The sequence below is a fragment of the Macrotis lagotis genome, chromosome 3, assembly GCF_037893015.1.
Source record: "Macrotis lagotis isolate mMagLag1 chromosome 3, bilby.v1.9.chrom.fasta, whole genome shotgun sequence".
Lineage (NCBI taxonomy): Eukaryota > Metazoa > Chordata > Mammalia > Peramelemorphia > Peramelidae > Macrotis > Macrotis lagotis.
The window spans coordinates 174,810,376-174,829,890 of record NC_133660.1 but is presented as its reverse complement, the minus strand read 5'-3'; the positions used below and the strand labels follow the sequence as shown (position 1 = coordinate 174,829,890).

Genomic DNA, 19,515 nt, shown 5'->3' with positions numbered 1-19,515 from the left:
GGCAGGCTGATCATGGGCTGTTGTTGGCCTTGGAGGAGTTGTATAAACCCAGTCTATTGAACTTATTTCCTTTAGGAATTTCATTCCCCCCTTGCAGATTCCCATGAACTGGAAGAAATGAGCCTTCATGTTTATGGGTTACTCCCTATATCAACAGCTTAAAAAGGCCAAAGACTGTAATAGATTAAATTGACTTTTGAAGTAAGTTGTCAGAAAGCTCCCCAAGTCTCTGAAAGTTGGCAGCATAAAGAATCCCTGTACTGACTTGATTAGACTCAGGACTCTTACTTCCTCTGACTCCTTAAGTTGTTTGAATTTTTCGCTAATCTCACATGTTTCTTTGTAGTAAAAGTAGACTCAACCCCTGTTCTTCTAGTGGAGGAAATCTCATTTTAGGGTAAGCCTGGGGCTCTTCTGGTACAGGTGGCTATTTTCAGGTAACTCCACTACATTGAGGTTTCCTTACTACAACTATAGTTCTCTTATCTTATTACTCTTGATTTCAACCAGATATAATGCTCCTTCTGGTTCAGAGACCACGTCTCTCCCCAAGTCCACGGATTTCTGCTGGGGACTATGTCTCCAACTCCTTGAAAAGAGCTAAGAACTTTGCCTCTCGTGGTTGCTTGATTCTTGACCAATTTACTTTCATCCCTGTAATACTGGCATAATGGGCAATTGTAGAATGGGCAATAATATCCAGAATGGGCAATTGTAGAATGGGCAATAATATCCAGGGAACATTGAATTTTACCCTTCCTTTATCTACTAGGCCAATTGATCTTGATCAATAGGAACCTGTTCTCTGTCCCTCTGAAAGGATTCCTCACACATACACACCAATCTAAGATATCTGACTATTGGATCACCCACTGACCCTCCAGTGGAATCACCCCACCTTCCCCCTACTGAACCAAGTTTTGGACCATGAGGTCATCTAATCCCTAAAGCCAAATCTTGTATGCACACAACTCTACAGCCAGAACCTTCCTAGTTTAAGTTTAATTTTGGAATGAAATGAGGCATTCTCGAGTTTGCTCATTTAACAAAGGAGTTTTCCATTGCCTCTAGCAAGGATATATAGGAAGGATACAGTGGTACTTATCTTCAGTTTTTGTAGCCTCATGGTCTTGGGCACCCACCAAGTCTTGAGAAGTCCTAGTCTACATGACTTGAGCCTTTTCTGGCCAGAAATCTAGAGCCTGTTATTACAGCAGGCAATCAGGTTTGGTGGAGGAGGAGAAAACTGTACCAGGGAAGACCCTAGGAAAGCTGAGGAAGAAGGAAGTTGTATAGGGGAGGAATCTTCATCAGGGAGGAAAAGAAGTGGCTGCGTATTGGGAGGAAGCCATGCAGGGAAGCTGGGGTGAGGAAAATGCTGGTCCTATAACACTATATATCTAGGTTTACTCACAAAAATGATTGGCATATTCAGTTTTTTTAGTTGTTTTTTTTTTTTTACAAGGCAATGGGGTTAAGTGGCTTGCCCGAGGACATATTCAGTTTTAAAATATTATTTATTCATGCTTTAAAATGAATATAAAAATATAAATATATATATAATGAATATAAAAATATATATATATATATATAAAATATAAAAATAAAAATAAAATAGACACATAGATGTGTTTCCCCCATTCTTCTTCAGTAAACTCTAGTGACTCCCAGTTATTCCAGAATCAAATATAAAATGTTCTTTTTTAAAGTCTTTTACAACCTGGCTACTTAATACCTTTCCAGTCTTCTTACTTTTAATTCCCCTCCAAATATTCTAGGATTCAGGGCCATTGGCTTTCTTACTCTTTCTAGTTATTCTCAAAACATAGTTTGATTTTCTCTAGGTTATTTGGTAAGGGCTAAATGTCAAAAACTTTTCATTGTTACCATAGTGTTACTGAAAAAAATTGATCTTAGAATATTCAAGGTGTTATGCATTTTCATTCAATAAACATGTCTCTGATACAGACCTCTTTGGACTTCTGGGTATCTTAACATTTTCAATTATTATTCCCTTAAAGAATGTCTTTGATTTTTTGGCAAATTTCAAAGAAATCACCATTCAGATGTCCAGAAATAGTATTTTATTGATTGCCCTTGTACAGATTGCATTATCTATGATTCCAAAAGAGTTTTTGTTCAATTACTGCTTGGTTAGGTGAATGGCTTCATATTCTTAATAATCTGAAGACTGCTTACCTATTGGCTTGTCAGTTATTGAAAAATGGTTTTGCAAAAGAACGTTTTGAAGATTCATTTGATTATTGTTTTTTAAAGACTGTCATCTTTTCAATGATTTAAGTTATTGAGGGTTTTTATTTATATATAGAACTTGACAATAACTTGGTAGCTTGAGAATACTATCAAGAAAACTTTAGTGATAATGCTGATGGTATAGAAACAGTAGGAGTAAGAACACTTTTTTAAACATTTAATTTCTTTCAATTAATAAAAATAAATATCTTTACTCCCTCCTACATCCCCTCCTACATTCCTTCTAATGGGAAAAAAAAGGAAAACAAAACTCTTAAATTTAAAACATCCAAAGTTAAGCAAAACAAACTCTTGAATCAACTATGTCCAAAATAATTGACTATGTCCAAAAATAAATCTAATTTTACATATTTTTTCACCTCTCAGGAGGTGAGTAGAATATTCCTCTGAAATTGTGATTGGTCATTTTTGACTCTTTCAAAGATCTTCATCTTTATAGTGCTGTTACTAAACAAATTGTTCTCCTAGTTTTATGTTTACTTGATTCTACATCAATTCACACACACACACACACACATATAATATGTATATTCCCAGATTACTCTGAAATTATGCTTTTCATCATTTTCTATGATAATGTTCAGTTATATTTGTATACCATATTTGTTTACACAGTTGATGCCTCCATCTGTAATTGGTTTCCAGTTCTTTGTCACTATTAAGAAAAATGCTATAAAAAAATTTCATGCATATGTATTCTTTTCTTCTTTCTTTCTTTCTCTTTGAGGATATGGAGCTAATTGTGATGTTGCTACATACATACAGTTTAGTAACTTTTTTGGCATAGATAGAAATTATTTTCTAGGATGACAAGACCAATCATAGCTCTCCCAATAGTGAGTTAATGTGAATGTTTTCCCAAAATCCCTCCAACATTTGCTAATCAAATAGATATGAGATAGAATTTACTAATTCTTAGTGATTTGGAGCATTTTCTCATATGGGACTATATGTAGTTTGATTTTCTTCCTTAGAAAATTGTCTAACATGAACACTTTAAGAGCATCACCGAGTCTTTGATTTAGATCTAGAAAAACCCTTGGAAGCTACTGAGTTTGACTACTTAGTGTTAACTAATTGTATCTCTCAAATTTTCCACCTTCTAAAATTCAATTTATTGCCAAGATCTGTGAGTTTTGTATATAATCTCTCTAGAGCATGACTCCTCTCCTCTGGCACAGCCACTATTCTAGAGCAAGCCCATATCAACTCATGCTTGTACAACAGTTATAGTCCTATTTAGGAAAGTTTTTTAATATTTGTATTATATTACTTTTTGTATGAGGATATGCTTGTTTATTCTAGTGGAATTTGGAAATATATATATATTATTTGATCATATTAGATTTTTTTTCTCAAAATAACTAAAAAATCTTTCTATATAAGGTGGTCTCACAAGTTGAGGGGAAAAATTTTAAAATGTTTAGTATCTCAATTACATATAAACACATTATAGTTTATGGAAATTTAATAATGGAGTTATCTTTAAATCTGAGCAGACTTTTCCTCGTTGTTAAAGTATGTTTGAATATTACAAAGTATGTTTGAAAAGTCCTGCAGGCTTTCCTCATTATTAAAGCTATATATTAGAATTTAAAAATTTTGATGGAATTGGAATCTCATTGAGATGAGTATTCCATGTACCCATGGGTGCACATTGTAGCCAGTTTCTCTCATTTCCTTTTATTCCATTTGGTTCTACATTTTCTTTAAATTTTCCATTGAGGATGTACCTCTGTGATGGAGTTAGTTTGCTCATTCTTTCATTATTTTGTGGATATCAAGTAGTGCTCAGGTTTAACCTTTTACCAGAACTATTGAGCTAGCCCATTTCCTTTTTATTTTATTTTATTTTTTTTTTTTTTAAGGAAGGCATTGGGGTTAAGTAACTTGCCAAGGTCACCCAGCTAGGTAATTATTAAGTGTCTGAAGCCAAATTTGATCTCAGGTCCTCCTGACTCCAGGGACAGTGCTCTATCCACTGTGCCACCTAGCTGCTCCACCCATTTTCTTTCTAAATAATATGTCTTGGAAGTCATTTATTTATTTCTTAAGTATTAGTCATCATTAGTATTATGCTGCTTCCTAGATAACATCTATCATATACCTTTCTGTTTCAATTGATTCTTGGATCATAATATTCCTTGTTCGTAGTCATTTAGAATCACAGGCAGAATACTAGAGCCCAAGAGATGAAATTTTGTGATGTCCTTTGGTTTTTTTCTGAGTGTGATTCTGTCTAATCTCTTCTTTGTGTTCAATTTGGGATCCTGCTCACTAAAAACACATTTTAAAATATAAGATTTATATATGGAGCAACCCCTCTGACCTCCTCTTCCAACTTTTTGGGTCCCTAGAGGGTGACTGCCACCTCAGGTTATAGCATACTCTATGGGCAGCTACTCCTACTACTGTAACCCACTAGCTTCCACTCCAGTGCTTCCTATTGAAAGTCAGCCAGTAGGCACAATAAATTCTTTAGGACGGCATTTACTACAATGGCAGAGTAAAAAATAGTAGCTATAAAGGTTGCCTTCCTCTCAAATACCCAAGGTACAATTCTTCTCCAAATCCAGTGTTCTTGGAAGAGAGGACTGGACTCCGAGGGCAGAGGTAATGAGACACCACATATAGGTGACAGCTGTGAGTGCTGCTGGGTTAGAAGCCTTTCTCTTTTCAGAGTCTTCCTCTTGGGTATGCTGCTTCTGCTGGATAAATGTTGCAGCTAGTTCTGGAGGGGGGTCCTGTTTCTGGTCCAGTTCTCCTCTGGTCTTCAAAAGGTCATGCTCCTTGATGCTGTTCCCTCTTCTCTCTGTATTTGTCTTGGGGATGTGGGGGAAAGAGTGTCTTGCTCTCTGATGGTTACAGTGCCTTTTATTGATTGAATAATTTCTCTCCCTGATATGTAGCTTATAAAATAGTTCTCAATACATTTTTTTTAGGTTTTTGCAAGGCAAATGGGGTTAAGCGGCTTGCCCAAGGCCACACAGCTAGGTAATTATTAAGTGTCTGAGGTCAGATTTGAACTTGGGTCCTCCTGACTCCGGGGCCGGTGCTCCATCCACTGAGCCACCTAGCTGCCCCTCAATACATTCTTAAACATAGTTTCATATACTAAATTTAAGTAAGTTGACACAAGAACAGAAAGACACCTTAGAGTCACTTGTTCAGTCTTTTAACCAGGCAAACTAAGGACATATTTTTAGTAAAAGGGCTGAGCCAGGGATTAACCCTTAGACCAAAGGGTATTGTTTAAATTATTTTGTGTTGCACTAGTTTGCTCTGTACCTGCTTGAAGAGAATTATTATGAGCTCACATGACTAAGAAATGGACTTTAGGCCTTGAAGCAATGTACGAACACCTTTTCCTACATATTTTATTCACCATTGTTTAAAAGTATAAAATCTATACTTGTAAAATTTTTCAGAAAGAAGAAAAAATATTACCCGAATAAAAAACTGGAAAAGGTGATTATAGGGTTTTTTTCCTTGTCATTTCCTGGGACTAGCGGTGATTGTTTTTCTTCAGGACCTACCACCTTGGGTCACTTGAACAACAGTACTTGCTAAACACTTAGAAACATTAAAAATTATATATGCTCTTTGCCCAGCAGGAGGAGCTCTTGATGTAAAAATACAAGAAATACTGAGCAAAAATCTTTAAATTACAACATAGATACATACCTACCTAGCATCAGTTGCTGAATAATATTATATAAGTCTTAGATATATGTACAAAAACAATCTAATTTTGTTGTGGTCAGAGCTTTTTTCAGAGATGGTAGCCTTAGATCTTGGGGTTTTGGCCGGGAGGGAATTCATGCTTTAGGATGGGGGGGTTGGCTATTTTTAATGGTATATTGAACCTAAGTAGTAATAGCAACTGTACTTTTGCCAAAAAGACTATTTTATGGAGAACTCACTTAGGGCAAGCACTGACAGAGGAGTCAGAAAATGCAATATAAGGATAGTCTCAGGCTCTCTCTTGAGAACTTTGGACTTGATTTAGCAACATGAGAGACACTGGAACGGATGGCTCAGTATGGTGTGTCCTCATCAGAGAGAATGCTGTATTCTGTGAGCAAAGTAGACGGAAAGTAGTTCAAAGGAAATATGAGATGCGCAAGTTTAGAGAACCCATCCCAAATGTTCACCTGGATTTGTGCCCAACCTGTGGTGGCATTCTGAGTTCATATTGATATGATCAGCCACAATCAGACACAATGCAACTTGACTCTAGCATGGGGATGTCATTTTAGTCCTTTTCAAAAATGGACAGCAACCAATCAATCAACCAAATATCCAACCAAACAACCAGTGAACTAGTAATTTACGGAGGCAATTGATGGAAGAAAAAAGGAATTGAGACAAACAATTGAAGTGTTTTTTTTTTAGGTTTTTTTGCCAGGCAAATGGGGTTAAGTGACTTGCCCAAGGCCACACAGCTAGGTAATCATCAAGTGTCTGAGGCCGGATTTGAACTCAGGTACTCTTGACTCCAGGGCCGGTGCTCTATCCACTGAACCACCTAGCTGCCCCTGAGACAAACAATTGATAAAATTGACAAAAAAAATTGATAAAAATAAAAACCTTCAGCATTAATTTAAAGCTTCCTTATTGGCCATCTTATCACTTACTCTCCATCCTTGAAGAACTTTGGTCGATATTATGTTTGGCATCAACTCCATTGTAGCCCCTTTCTGAGGAACACCCTGAGGTAGCCTATTCCCCTATAGTTTTATAATTTCCCTTCTATCTTCAAGGCTATCTTTGTTAGGCTTCTAAACTGTATTTCAATTATATAGGGTATCTAGGTGGCACAGTGGATAGGAGCACCGACCTTGGAGTCAGGAGGATTGGAGTTCAAATCCAGCCTCAGACACTTGACACTTAACTAGTTGTGTGACCTTGGACAAGTCACTTATACTGGATTGCCTCACATGCAGGGCCATCTCCAGTCATCCTGATTCATATCTGGCTACTAGACCCAGATGGCTCTGGAGGAGAAAGTGAGGCTGGTGACTTAACTCAGCACCCCCCCTCACTCAAATCCAGTTCATGTGCTTGTTGTGGCATCACCTCCTTGATGTCATGATCTTCTTTGATAACAAAAGACAAACCTCATCATCACCATCGATTATATAAGGGTGTTGTGTAATTTATATTGCATACTGTGTATTTTTCCCTGGACAACATTCCATTATTTTAGGAATAAATAGCCTAGGTTGTATGATCATAATTTGGGCTTTTGTAAAATAAATACTCTATTTGGGTTTGAGAAATCAATAAAAATCATTGATTTTTCAGGATACTGCTTGAACTTTTTTGTTTCTTTGTCTGCAGGCATTGTTAGATGTGAGAACTTAGAAGAGGGGAGGGCCAGAACCAGGTTCCTGAAAATTATTATGCCTTAAGACTGTAATGTTGAAGCCTATCCAAGCAATTAATACTGAAATAGAGACCTAGAGAGATAAGCAGAAAGACATTAGACAAAGAGATAACTGTGAGAGGGGAGAGGAAAGTAAGTAGATTATTAGATTTCCACTTCAAAATTTGGTAAATTTTATTAAATTTATTTTAAAACATGAAGTGAGATTGAAGAGGAATTTACTAAAATTTATTAACATTTTTAGTGGGATACTGGTAGCCCTATATCTTAAATGCACTTTTCAGTAAAAAGTCGATTTTGCATTTTTAGTTTTAAAACAAAATTGGCTGCAGCACTAGCAAGATGTCGAATTAAACATGATGCTCTTTCAATTTACCACATTCTACCAGAAACTGTTAGACAGCAGGAACAAAGAGCTTCTACTTTGCCACTTTATGCTTGGGTAAATACTTGTAAAATCAGGTAAGATTTCAAATATATACTTTCCTTACATGCAAGTCATTTAACCTCTCCTCCTCTTAAGAGTTAAGTTTCAGAGAAAATGTTGGCCTCTATTGGTAGAGTGAGTTTCCTCATCAGGGAGTTGCCTATACCAATAAAATCAAAGATCTAGCCAATACCCTACCCTCAACTCTTTTTTCACGGTGAAACTTTAAAAGTAAATTAAGTATAAATTTGATATAATTTTTACTGTAGAAGAATATTTCTATAAATGTAACTCTTAATTTGTGTTTTTAATCTTGATTCCAGGTTTAATTTGAGATCTTAAATCCAAATTAAGAAAGTTATATAAATCTTTTTTTTTTAACCTAAAGCATGCTCCTGCAGGTTAACCCTGCAAAGGTGCATTAGATACTTATACAAATAATTTTTACATCATTCAGATTATTTTTCTTGGGTGATATTGACTGTTTTCCATGTTAATAGAATAGCATATTAAATTTATAGTTAATTTCATACATTGTACTTATGATCAAAATAAATAACTAAATATTATATCAACAGCCCTGAAGGTATCTGTGATGATTTGAAGGAAGAAGGATACACTAAAGTCAAATCTGCACTTGACTTTGAGTGTAAATCTTTTTGTTTGGATCAACATTGCAGTGATGTCTTAATTTTCCCATCTCATCTTAAAAGTGAACTTCTTAATATAGACCTTTGCACAGATTATAAACTTTTGTTTCAGGTGAGCTAACATTTGTTTTTAAAGGGTCTTTCTAAAAAAAATTGATAGTGTTGCCTTTTTTTCCCCCCAGACAACCTCCTCACTGGCACATCCTCCCATCATCACATCCCATCAAAATATTAAATGTGGACTGCTTACTTTCTATTCATACTTCTTAGGGATCATTAGGAGAATTTGCAACTTTCTCTAATTTCAACTTCAATATAATTTAACCTGGCACCCTCAGAACTTATCAAACCTTAATTCCTTGTGAAGCAGCAGGCATAGAGATAGCTTTCCATTTTTTTACCCCCATAACTTATTTCTGTGCTATTGGCATCTGGGAATGGGTTTATCTCATCTGGGATAATTGGGAAATTTTTCCTCAGTGATCATTGAATTTCTAAGATCACAGCTTTCTCATAAAAGTACCAAAGCTTAAATACCATTTATGACTTATCTGAGTATCAAATTCTGTAGTAAATTTAAAAACTGAATTCAGTAGTAAAACTCCTGAAATTTTTCTTAACTTTAACATTTGGATTAATATTTCATTATCAAAAGACTAAGCAGCAATTAAGTGAGGCAACATAGCACAGCACTTAGAAAGCCTGCCTTAGAGCCAACAAGACCTGGATTTACCCTCTCTGACAGAAAACTTTGGGACCAGGAAAAGTAACTTAGCCTCTCAAATCTCTAAAACTACAAGTTGCAGAGAAGATGCTGACCTATATTGTTTTTATCATCTGAAAATTGCTTATAATGATAGAATTAGAGGTTTTGACCATATCCCTATCTCTATTTCTATCCCCAACTTACAAATGGTTTGAGTTCCAAAAGATCATTTGTAAGTCAGTATTTTGAAATTTAAATATAGTTTTCCTGTGTAAACAATATTATAAATGATGGATAATAAGTTAATCAAGTATTTATTAAGTATCTACCATGTGCCAAGGTACTGTACCTACTCACTCATTAAATTCCCAGGCTAGCCTATTTAACCTATAGTTGTACCTGAAATATAGTAATGGCATTTCTAGGTATCCTGATTTCTGAGCCCTAAATCCACTTGCTCCATGTTTCTTAAACCTTGAACATTCCTGAGCTCTGACAGCAATGATTACAATAGTGACCTGGGTATGGGCTCCTGGGCACTTTCTGTGTCAATGGTAATAAGTTAATGTTTCTATAATATATTAATCCAGGTACTACCTCTTTTGTCTAATTTTAATATGTGAAAGACAAAGTACAATAGACTTATTTTAGATTAAGTTATTAAAAAATTTGTTCACTATTCAAACTCCTTTAGTCAAGTAAAAATTAAGATATTTTAAAAGTTTAGAATATTTCCACTAATATAGAACAAATTAGGTAAAAAATCTGAATCAGTCTTTTGTGATTTCTGATAATATTATTTATTCCCATATAGGATAAATCTCGAAGTCTTGCTGTTCATTCTGTAAGGACTTTGCTGAATATGGATGATGATGTCTTACTGGTTAACATGGGTTCCTGGTACACCGTTGCTCATATGTCAACACTGACAAATCAGAGTACCTCAAAAATATTTGTATGTGGAGTAAGATCACAAACTAAGGAATCTGACCTGAAGACTCTTTTCACAAATATGGGATGTAAAAGTATGTGTCAAAAATTAATTTCTGTTTGGAGTATAGTATTCTTTTACATTTTAGAATTGACGAAGAATTTGTTTTAATGTAACCTTATTTTTCTTTATTCTTTCTTTCTTTCTTTTTTCAATGATATGTAAAGATAATATTAAACATCCATTTTTGTAAAGTCTTCTCTCTCTTAACCCTAGAATAGCAAGTAATCTGAAATAGGTTATGTATGTACAGTTGTGTCTCACATAATATACCATATTAATCTTGCTGTGAAAGAAGAATCAGAACAAAAAGAAAAAAAAAACCGTGAGAAGGAAAAACCAAAAAATAAATTTAAAAAGTGTAAACAATGTGCTTTGATCTGCATTGAAATTCCATAGTTCTTTTTTCCAGATATGGCTTTTTTCATCTCAGGTCTTTTAGAACTGTTTTTGATTGCTGTATTCCTGAGAAGAGCTAAGTCTCTCATAGTTGATCATAACACATCGTTGCTGATGAGGTGGATAATGTTCTCCTGGTTCTGCTTCCTTCACTCAGGATCAGTCAATCATTCCCCAAATTGATGGGCATTCTTTCAATTTTCAATTCTTTGCCTCCACAAAGATCTGCTATGAATATTCTTATGCATATGGGATTTTTTCCCCCTTTTTTTGTGCTGTCTTTGTGATCTAGTGACCTAATGGTGATATTACTGGAGCAAAGTGTACACACAGTTTTATCATCCTTTGGGCATAGCTCCAAATTACTCTCCAGAATGATTAGATAAGTTCACAGCTCCACCAAAATTAGTGCCCAAGTTTTCCTACATCCCCTGCAACATTTGACATTTGTCTTTTCTGTCATAATTGCCAATCTGATGTGGTATGAAGTGGCACTTCATATTTGTTTTTATTTACATTTGTCTAATTAATAGTGACTTAGAACATTTTTTTGTATGACTAAGATAATTTTAATTTCTTCATCTGAAAACTGCCTGTTCATATTCTTTGATCATTTATCAATTGGGGAATGACTTGTATTCTTATAAATTGGACTCAGTTTTTATACATATTTTGGAAATGAGGTCTTTATCAGAAATATTGTTTCTCAGCTTTCTGCTTTCCTTTTAATCTTGCTCACATGGGTTTTCTTTATACAAAAACTTTTCATTTCAATGTAATCAAAATTGTCCACTTTGTATTTAATAATGTTCTCTCTCTCTCTTCTTTGCTCATAAATTCTCCTCTACATAGATCTGAAAGATAAAAGATTCCTTGCTCTTCTGATTGATTTATGTTTAAATCATGCACACATTTTGACCTTTTCTTTGGATAGGGTGTGAAATGATGTTTTATGACTAGCTGTGCCATACCATTTTTCAGTTTTCCTGTCATTTTTCTGTCAGTTAGATGTTCTTAGCCCTGAGGCCTGGATTCTTTGAGTTTACCAAACACTATATACTAATTAATATAGTGATTTAGTACTATGTATAGTGAACCTGATCTATTCCAATGTTCACCACAAGATTTCTTAGACAGTACCAAATATTTCTGATAGCTGCTTTATAATATAGTTTTATTTCTGGTATGGCTAGGCCACCTTCCTCTGTAATTTTTTCATTAATTCCCTTGATATTCTTGATCTTTTGTTATAAATTTTACAATTTTTTTAGCTTTATAAAGCTGAAAACTTGTTTGTATGATACTAAGTAAATAGATTAATTTATGTAAAATTGTAATTTTTATTATATTAGCTTGACCTACCCATGAGCAACCAATATTTTTCCAGTTAAGTTTGATTTTGTGTGAAAAATGTTTTGTAGTTACATTCCTACAATATCTGGGTTTGTCTTGGCAGATAGACTTCCAAATATTTTATGTTATCTTCAGTTATTTTGAATGAAATTTCTCTTTCTGTCTGTTGCTATTGCACTTTGGATGGTAATACATAGAAATACTGATGATTTATGTGGTTTTATTTTATATCCTGTAACATCGCTAAAGTTGTTAATTTTCTCAAGTAGATTTTAGTGGATTCTCTAGGATTCTTTTAAGAATACCATTGTATTACCTGCAAAAAGTGATACTCATGACCTATTCTAATTCCTTTAATTTCTTTTTCTTCTTTTATTGTTAAATCTAACATTTCTAACAATATTGAACAATAGTGGTGATAATGGCATCCTTTTTTTCACCCCTGATCTTACTGAGAAGACTTCTAACTTCTACTGATGTTTGCTAATGATTTTAGAAAGATATTCTACTTCTCATTTTAAGGAATTTATAAATGGAATTTCATTTATTTCTATGCTTTCTAGTATATTTAATAGGAATAAGTGCTGTACTATGGCAAAAGCTTTTTTAGCATTTATTAATGTAATCATATGATTTCTGTTAGTTTTGTTATTGATAAGGTTAATTATGCTGATTGCATTCCTAATGTTGAATTAGTCCTGGTTTCCTAATTTAAATCCCATTTGATCATAGCATGAGCCTAGTACTAACTTGCTATAATCTCTTTGCTAATATTTAATTTAAAATTTTTGCATCAATATTCATTAGGGAAATTGCTCTAATTTTTCTAAGATTCTGTTCACCTCCTTTATCTGATTTATCTGATTCTGAGAGGGAGGTTGAAGTCCCCAAGTAGTAGAGTTTTACTGTCTATTTCTTCCTATAAATTACTAACTTCTCCTCTTAAGTATTTGAATACTATGTCACTTTGTGTATATATATATATATATATATATAGTAGGTTTTTTTTGGTTTGTCAGGTTTTTTGTTTGTTTCTTCTTTTGCAAGGCAGTAGGGTTAAGTGACTTGCCCAAGGTCACACAGTTAGGTGATTATTAAGTGTCTGAGACCAGATTTAAACTCAGGTCCTCCTGACTCCAGGGTTAGTGCTCTCTATCCACTGTGTCACCTAGCTGTCCCTATATAGAAATTTAGTATTAATATTACTTCATTTTTCTATGATGCCTTTTAGCAAGATATAGTTTCCTTCTGTATCTCTTTTTAATTAGGTCTATTTATGCTTTTGATTTGTCTGAGATCAGGATTGCTGAACCTGCTTTTTTTAAACTTCAGCTGAAGTATGATATATTTTGCTTGTCTTTTACCTTTACTCTGTGTATCTCTCTGTCTCAAGGGTGTTTTTTGTAAACAACATGTTATAGGATGCTGGTTTTTAATTCATTCTACTATCTGCTTCTGCTTTATGGGAGAGTTCATTCCATTCACATTCACAGTTATAAATACTTACTCTATATTTCCTTCCATCCTATTTTTCTCTCCTTTCATCCTATCCCTCCTCACCAGCATTTTGCTTTAGACCACTACCTACCTTAATCTGCTGTTCTTCCATCAGTCTCTCCCTTTTTCTTTCCTCTTTACCCTCCTATATCTTCCCTTCTATCAGCCTCTCCTTGTTTCTTTCCCATTTTCCCTACTTCTTTCCTGTAGGCTAAGATAAATTTCTAAATCCAATTGGGAGTGTATGTTATTTCTTCTTTGAGAAAATTTGTTGAAAGATTTGATCAATGCTCATACCATCCCTACCATAATAGTCCTTTGTTCCTCTTCATGTGATGTGATTTACCCTCTTCTGCCTCCCCCCTCTTCTCTCAATATAATTCTTTTTTATGTCTTAATTTTTTAAAATTATCATCACAACATAATCAGCTTATATCCATAGTCTCTTTCTGAGTATACTCCTTTCTACTATCCTAATAGAACTACAATTCTCACTAGTTACTAGTATTATCTTTCCGCATAGGGATATAAACAGTTATGATCTTATTGCCTAACATTTCTTTTCTTTTCATATACTTTTTTTACACATTTCTTGAGTCTTATATATGAAGATCAAATTTTCTGTTCAGTCTTTTTCATAAAGTAAATTTGAAAGTCCTTTATTTACTTGAATGTCCATTTTTGCCTCTGAAAGAATATCCTGAAGTTTACAAGGTAGTTGATTCTTGGTTGTAATTCAGCTCCTTTGCCTTCCAGAAAATCATTTTCTAGAACCTCCAATTCTTTTTTTTGCAAGGCAGTGGGGATTAAGTGACTTACCCAAAGTCACACAGCTAGGTAATTATTAAGTGTCTTGAGGCTGCATTTGAAATCAGGTCTTCCTGACTCTAGGGCCGGTGCTCTATCCACTGTACCACCTAGCTGACTCAAACCTTCAATTCTTCTTCTTTTTTTTTTTTTTTTAGTTTCTTTTGCAAGGCAATGGGGTTAAGTGGCTTGCCCAAGACCACACAGCTAGATAATTATTCAGTGTCTGAGGTCAGATTTGAACTCAGGTACTCCTGACTCCAGGGCTGGTGCTCTACAAACCTTCAATTCTTTACTGTTGAAGTTGCTAAGTAAGTCCTGTGTAATCCTATATATGAGTTCTTGTTATTTTAATTGTTTCTTTTTTGGTTGCTTGTAGTATTTTCTCCTTTAGCTGATAATTCCGAAATTTGGTTACAATATTCCTTGGAGTTTTCATTATGAGATCTCTTTCAGGAGATTATTAATGGATTCTTCAAGAATTATTTTTAGTTTTCCCTGATAATTTAATTTCCTGAAATATTGTCCAGGCTTTTTTTTTTTTTTTGATCATGGCTTTCAGATAGACCAATAATTTAAAAATTATCTTGTTGGATTGCAGACCTGGGTTTTACTCTTGCCCAGTTGAGCTTGGTTAGGTATTATTTCCAGAAGAAAGGAAACTTGACTGAGAAAATGAATCTTAACTCCCATGAAAACTCCAAATGACTCTTAGCCCTCCATGGAAACTAGAGCACCTTGCTTTCCTATAGCACTCATCCTATAAAAGACATGATTTCCCAACTACCTGATGCTGGAATCTGCTCTGACCTAGCCTGTTAGAAATGTTAGAAATGTTAATGTGATTTATTTTATGTCCAAAAACTGCTAAATTTATTGTTTCAAGTAGTTTTTAATTGATTCTCTCAGATTCTCTAAATACACCTTCATATCATTTGCAAAGAGCAATTGTTTTGTTTCCTTGTTGCCTATTCTTAAATCTAATATTTCTTATTCTTATATTTTTTGTATGGCTAAAATTTTTAGTTCAATATTGTATAGTTGTGGCATCATCCTTGCTTAACCAGCAATTTTATTGTGAAGGCTTCTAACATATCAATAATGATTACTGATAATTTTAATGTTATTTTTTCCAATTAAATGCAAAGATAGTTTTCAACATTTATCTGTTTATAAGCTTTTGAGTTTCACATTTTTCTACCACCTTCCCCTCCGTCGCCCTTCCCTATGGCAGTGAGTAATCTGATATAGGTTGTACATATACAGTTGTGTTTAATCTATTTCCATAATAGTTATATTGTGAAAGAAGTATTAGGCTAAAGGATAAAAGTCATGACAAAGAAAGAAAAAACCTAAAAGTTTAAAAAAGTGAATATATTATGCTTTGGTTTGCATTCAGAGTCCATAGTTTTTTCTCTAACTGTGGATGGCATTTTCCATTAGTGATAATTTTATTTTTATTTTTTATTTTTTTTTAGATTTTGCAAGGCAATGGGGTTAAGTGGCTTGCCCAAGGCCATACGGCTAGGTAATTATTAAGTGTCTGAGGCCGGATTTGAACTCAGGTACTCCTGACTCCAAGGCCAGTACTCTATCCGCTGTGCCACCTAGCCGCCCCTATTAGTGATAATTTTAGATGGATACTACTTAATATTCCTTTTGTGTTTTCTAGTGTTATTATAGGAATGGGTGTTGTATTCCATTAAAGTTGATTGTGATAGTTGGGCTAAGTTGCTGCCTCTATTCGGCCATCTTATCTTGGCTCTGCCATTCCATTCTAATTTTTAAGAACTATGCATGGGTAAGATTTTGTATGTTTTGTGCTAAGTTGTTACTTCTTTTTCTAATATTTTCCATAGCTCTCATTTCTTTTACCCTTAAAATTTCCTCTAGTCTTCTCATTTTATTTATAAAATCATTTTTAAGATCTTAAATTTTTCTGGAATTTCAGCTGTGCCTAAGTGTGTTTTTCTTTCAGGTTTTGCTTGTTAAATGTATTAAAGTAAATTTTCCCCCTTAATTTGTTTCTCAAGTATTCCTGTCCTTTTTGTTGGGGGTTCTTTTTCTTTATTTGTCTATTTGTTTGCTTATTCCTTCAGCTTTACTTTTTTGACTTTGGACTTTGCCTTAAGACATTAGGTCCAGGGCATCACAGGTGCTCTGTCCTTGCTCTTCATTTAGTACACAGTCTACTGCTCTTTGCCACTCTTTACCTTGGAAGGTCAAACCTTGGTACAGACCCCTTTCTCTGTCCACAGTGTGTTGCTGACCCTGCACTAGATAGGTATTGACAGAACTGCCAGTTGATACCTTTTCCTGCTCCTAGAGAAAAATCTTTTCCTCCTGTACCAGAGCTGCAACCTCTTCTTGCCCTAGTGCATTGTTGATGGCAAGTCTTCACTTATCCCATATGCTGGAATGCTTTTCAGAGCTGTTCCTGGTTGAGCTCCATCACCAATGTCCTTGGACCTTTCTATCTTTTCTCCTATTCCAACCTATGTTGGAAGAGTCAGTCACTGTGATTTTTTTTTCTTGGATTTCCTGATCAGAACCTAATTTGTTGCATTTTCTGAATCTTTATGGATTAGGTGAAGGAAGAGCAATCTTCCCCTACATATACTAACTTTTATATACTACAGGTTTGCCATCTATATAATATATTCCATATCCTGTTCTTGAAGTACATGTCTTAATAACTGTAATCATAATACAGTCTCAAAAGTTACAAATGGCCTGTCTGCCAAAAACAGTGTCATTTTCACATCTCACTCATGACCTTTCTACAGTATTTGGTACTTTTGCTCACTTCCTCTTTAAAATTCCTTTCTTATCCTCCATGCCATTAGCTTTATTGTCATATATCTCCTCTGAGTAGTCCTTTTGTTTACATTGCTTAGTTCTTTCTCTAGCATCCTTATGTATATATTCCATTTAGCTCTTCTATAATATTTAAGTGCATCAAGGATTGTGAACCCTGCAATTCTGAAAGGCTGTGCCTTTGAGAATGTGAATACTGTCACATTTTACCCAACAATAAAATTCACATGAGAGTGACAGAATTGTTATTTATTGTTCAAGGATCAGTAATGAAATGTTTATAGTGTGTTAATAACTGGGGCGGCTAGGTGTCACAGCAGATAGAACATCGGCCCTGGAATCAGGAGTACCTGAGTTCAAATCCGGCTTCAGACGCTTAATAATTACCTAGCTGTGTGGCCTTCGGTAAGCCACTTAGCCCCATTGCCTTGCAAAAACCTAAAAAAAAAAATAACCATTCGACTACAAGTTCTTTGGTTATGGAATCCCTGGAAAAGGAAAAAATACAATATGTCTTTCAATGCTTTGGAGGCCTCCTGTACTACATTGCCTTGCAAAAACCTAAAAAAAAAAATAACCATTCGACTACAAGTTCTTTGGTTATGGAATCCCTGGAAAAGGAAAAAATACAATATGTCTTTCAATGCTTTGGAGGCCTCCTGTACTACTTCAGTGACAATTGCAGAGTATTAGAAAAGAAAGCAAAAGTTGCTAAGAATCATAATACTTATGATCTCTCAATGGAAGGTCTTTGACCAGTGAGTTGATACATTAACAGAATGGCTGAACCATCACAACATTAAATTCTTGATATAAATGAAACGAAGACATAAAGAAGAGGGGCAACTAAAAGGAAAAGTGACTTACAGGTTCTCCTAGGAGAGGCAAATGCAAGAGTTGGCAGTTGTTGGTTACATCATATACCTAAGGCAATAAAAAGCATTATTTCTAGAGAAATGATCAGATCAACTTTCATCTTTAAGACAGTGTCAGGACCACCATGAAGATAATTGCAAATTACCTAGCTGTGTGGCCTTGGGCAAGCCACTTAACCCCATTTGCCTTGCAAAAACCTAAAAAAAAGGGGGCAGCTAGGTGCCGTAGTGGATAAAGCACCGGCCTTGGAGTCAGGAGTGCCTGGGTTCAAATCCGGTCTCAGACACTTAATAATTACCTAGCTGTGTGGCCTTAGGCAAGCCACTTAACCCCGTTTGCCTTGCAAAACCTAAAAAAAAAGATAATTGCAGCTTATGTAGAAACTTTTGTAGTTAATAAGAGAGGCAGAGAAAGTCTATAAAAAACTACAAACATCCCCAAACTAAGTCAGTTGACAGTGACTTCATTGCCAACGTAGTCTTTAGGGAAAGATGACAAAAAATGTTGGAAGTATAGTTCAGCTCTAAGAAATAGGAGAGCAGAAGGCTTTTGGATTACCTAAATATCACATGTGCATAAGCACACACATTCTTTTGGGGATTGTTGTGAATGAGAGAAGGTGCAGAATATACAATAGAAAAAGAAAATTATTTTTTGACATGAAATGACTGGTTAGCAATGGGAATTCTTGGGGAGAATATAAGAGAATACGAAGGCTTTTATGAATACTTTTCTTCAGGTGAACATATCAGTCATAAGATTGACTAAAAGGTATAGAGGACACATGATTTTACTCTACATACTGTTCAACTCAACAAATATTTATTATATACCCACTACAATCATGGAATTATACTAGGTTCTGATGATACAAAACCAAAGTACTTCATGTCATCAAAGAGTTTTAAGTTCTACTGAGCTTTCATTTTTAAGACAGTGTTGGGGGCAACTAGGTAGAGCAACAGCCCTGGAGTCAGGAGGACCCAAGTTCAAATCCCACCTCAGACACTTTAATAAGTCACTTGACCCCGCTGCCTTGCAAAAAAAAAGACTTAGTGTCAGGATCACCATGAAGATAAATGCAGGTTATGTACAAACATCTTTTTTAGTAGATAAAAGAGAAAGAAAAGTCTATAAAAACTACAAAACTCTCCAAACTAAGTCAGTCAACAGTGACTTCATTGCTAAGGTAGACTTGATGTATGATACAAAGTAATTTGAGGAAGAAGAGAACAAAAGAAACTGGGTGGAATCATGGAAAAATTAAAATGTGTGTTAATCCAAGAAAGAAACAAAGCTCTAAATGAAAAGTTAGAAATGAAGGAGAAG

The 19,515-nt window shown here is 34.7% G+C and overlaps 1 protein-coding gene across 7 annotated transcripts in view; it reads left to right on the top strand.

Moving 5' to 3' along the window:
* Positions 1-19,515, top strand: part of NSUN7 (NOP2/Sun RNA methyltransferase family member 7) — a 258,982-nt gene that overhangs the window by 142,299 nt on the left and 97,168 nt on the right. For all 7 annotated transcript variants that reach the window (XM_074229568.1, XM_074229565.1, XM_074229563.1 and 4 more), the window contains 3 exons: positions 7,973-8,125; positions 8,669-8,852; positions 10,261-10,471. In XM_074229568.1, the coding sequence (XP_074085669.1) occupies positions 7,973-8,125; positions 8,669-8,852; positions 10,261-10,471 (548 nt within the window). The remainder of the gene's footprint in view (positions 1-7,972; positions 8,126-8,668; positions 8,853-10,260; positions 10,472-19,515) is intronic.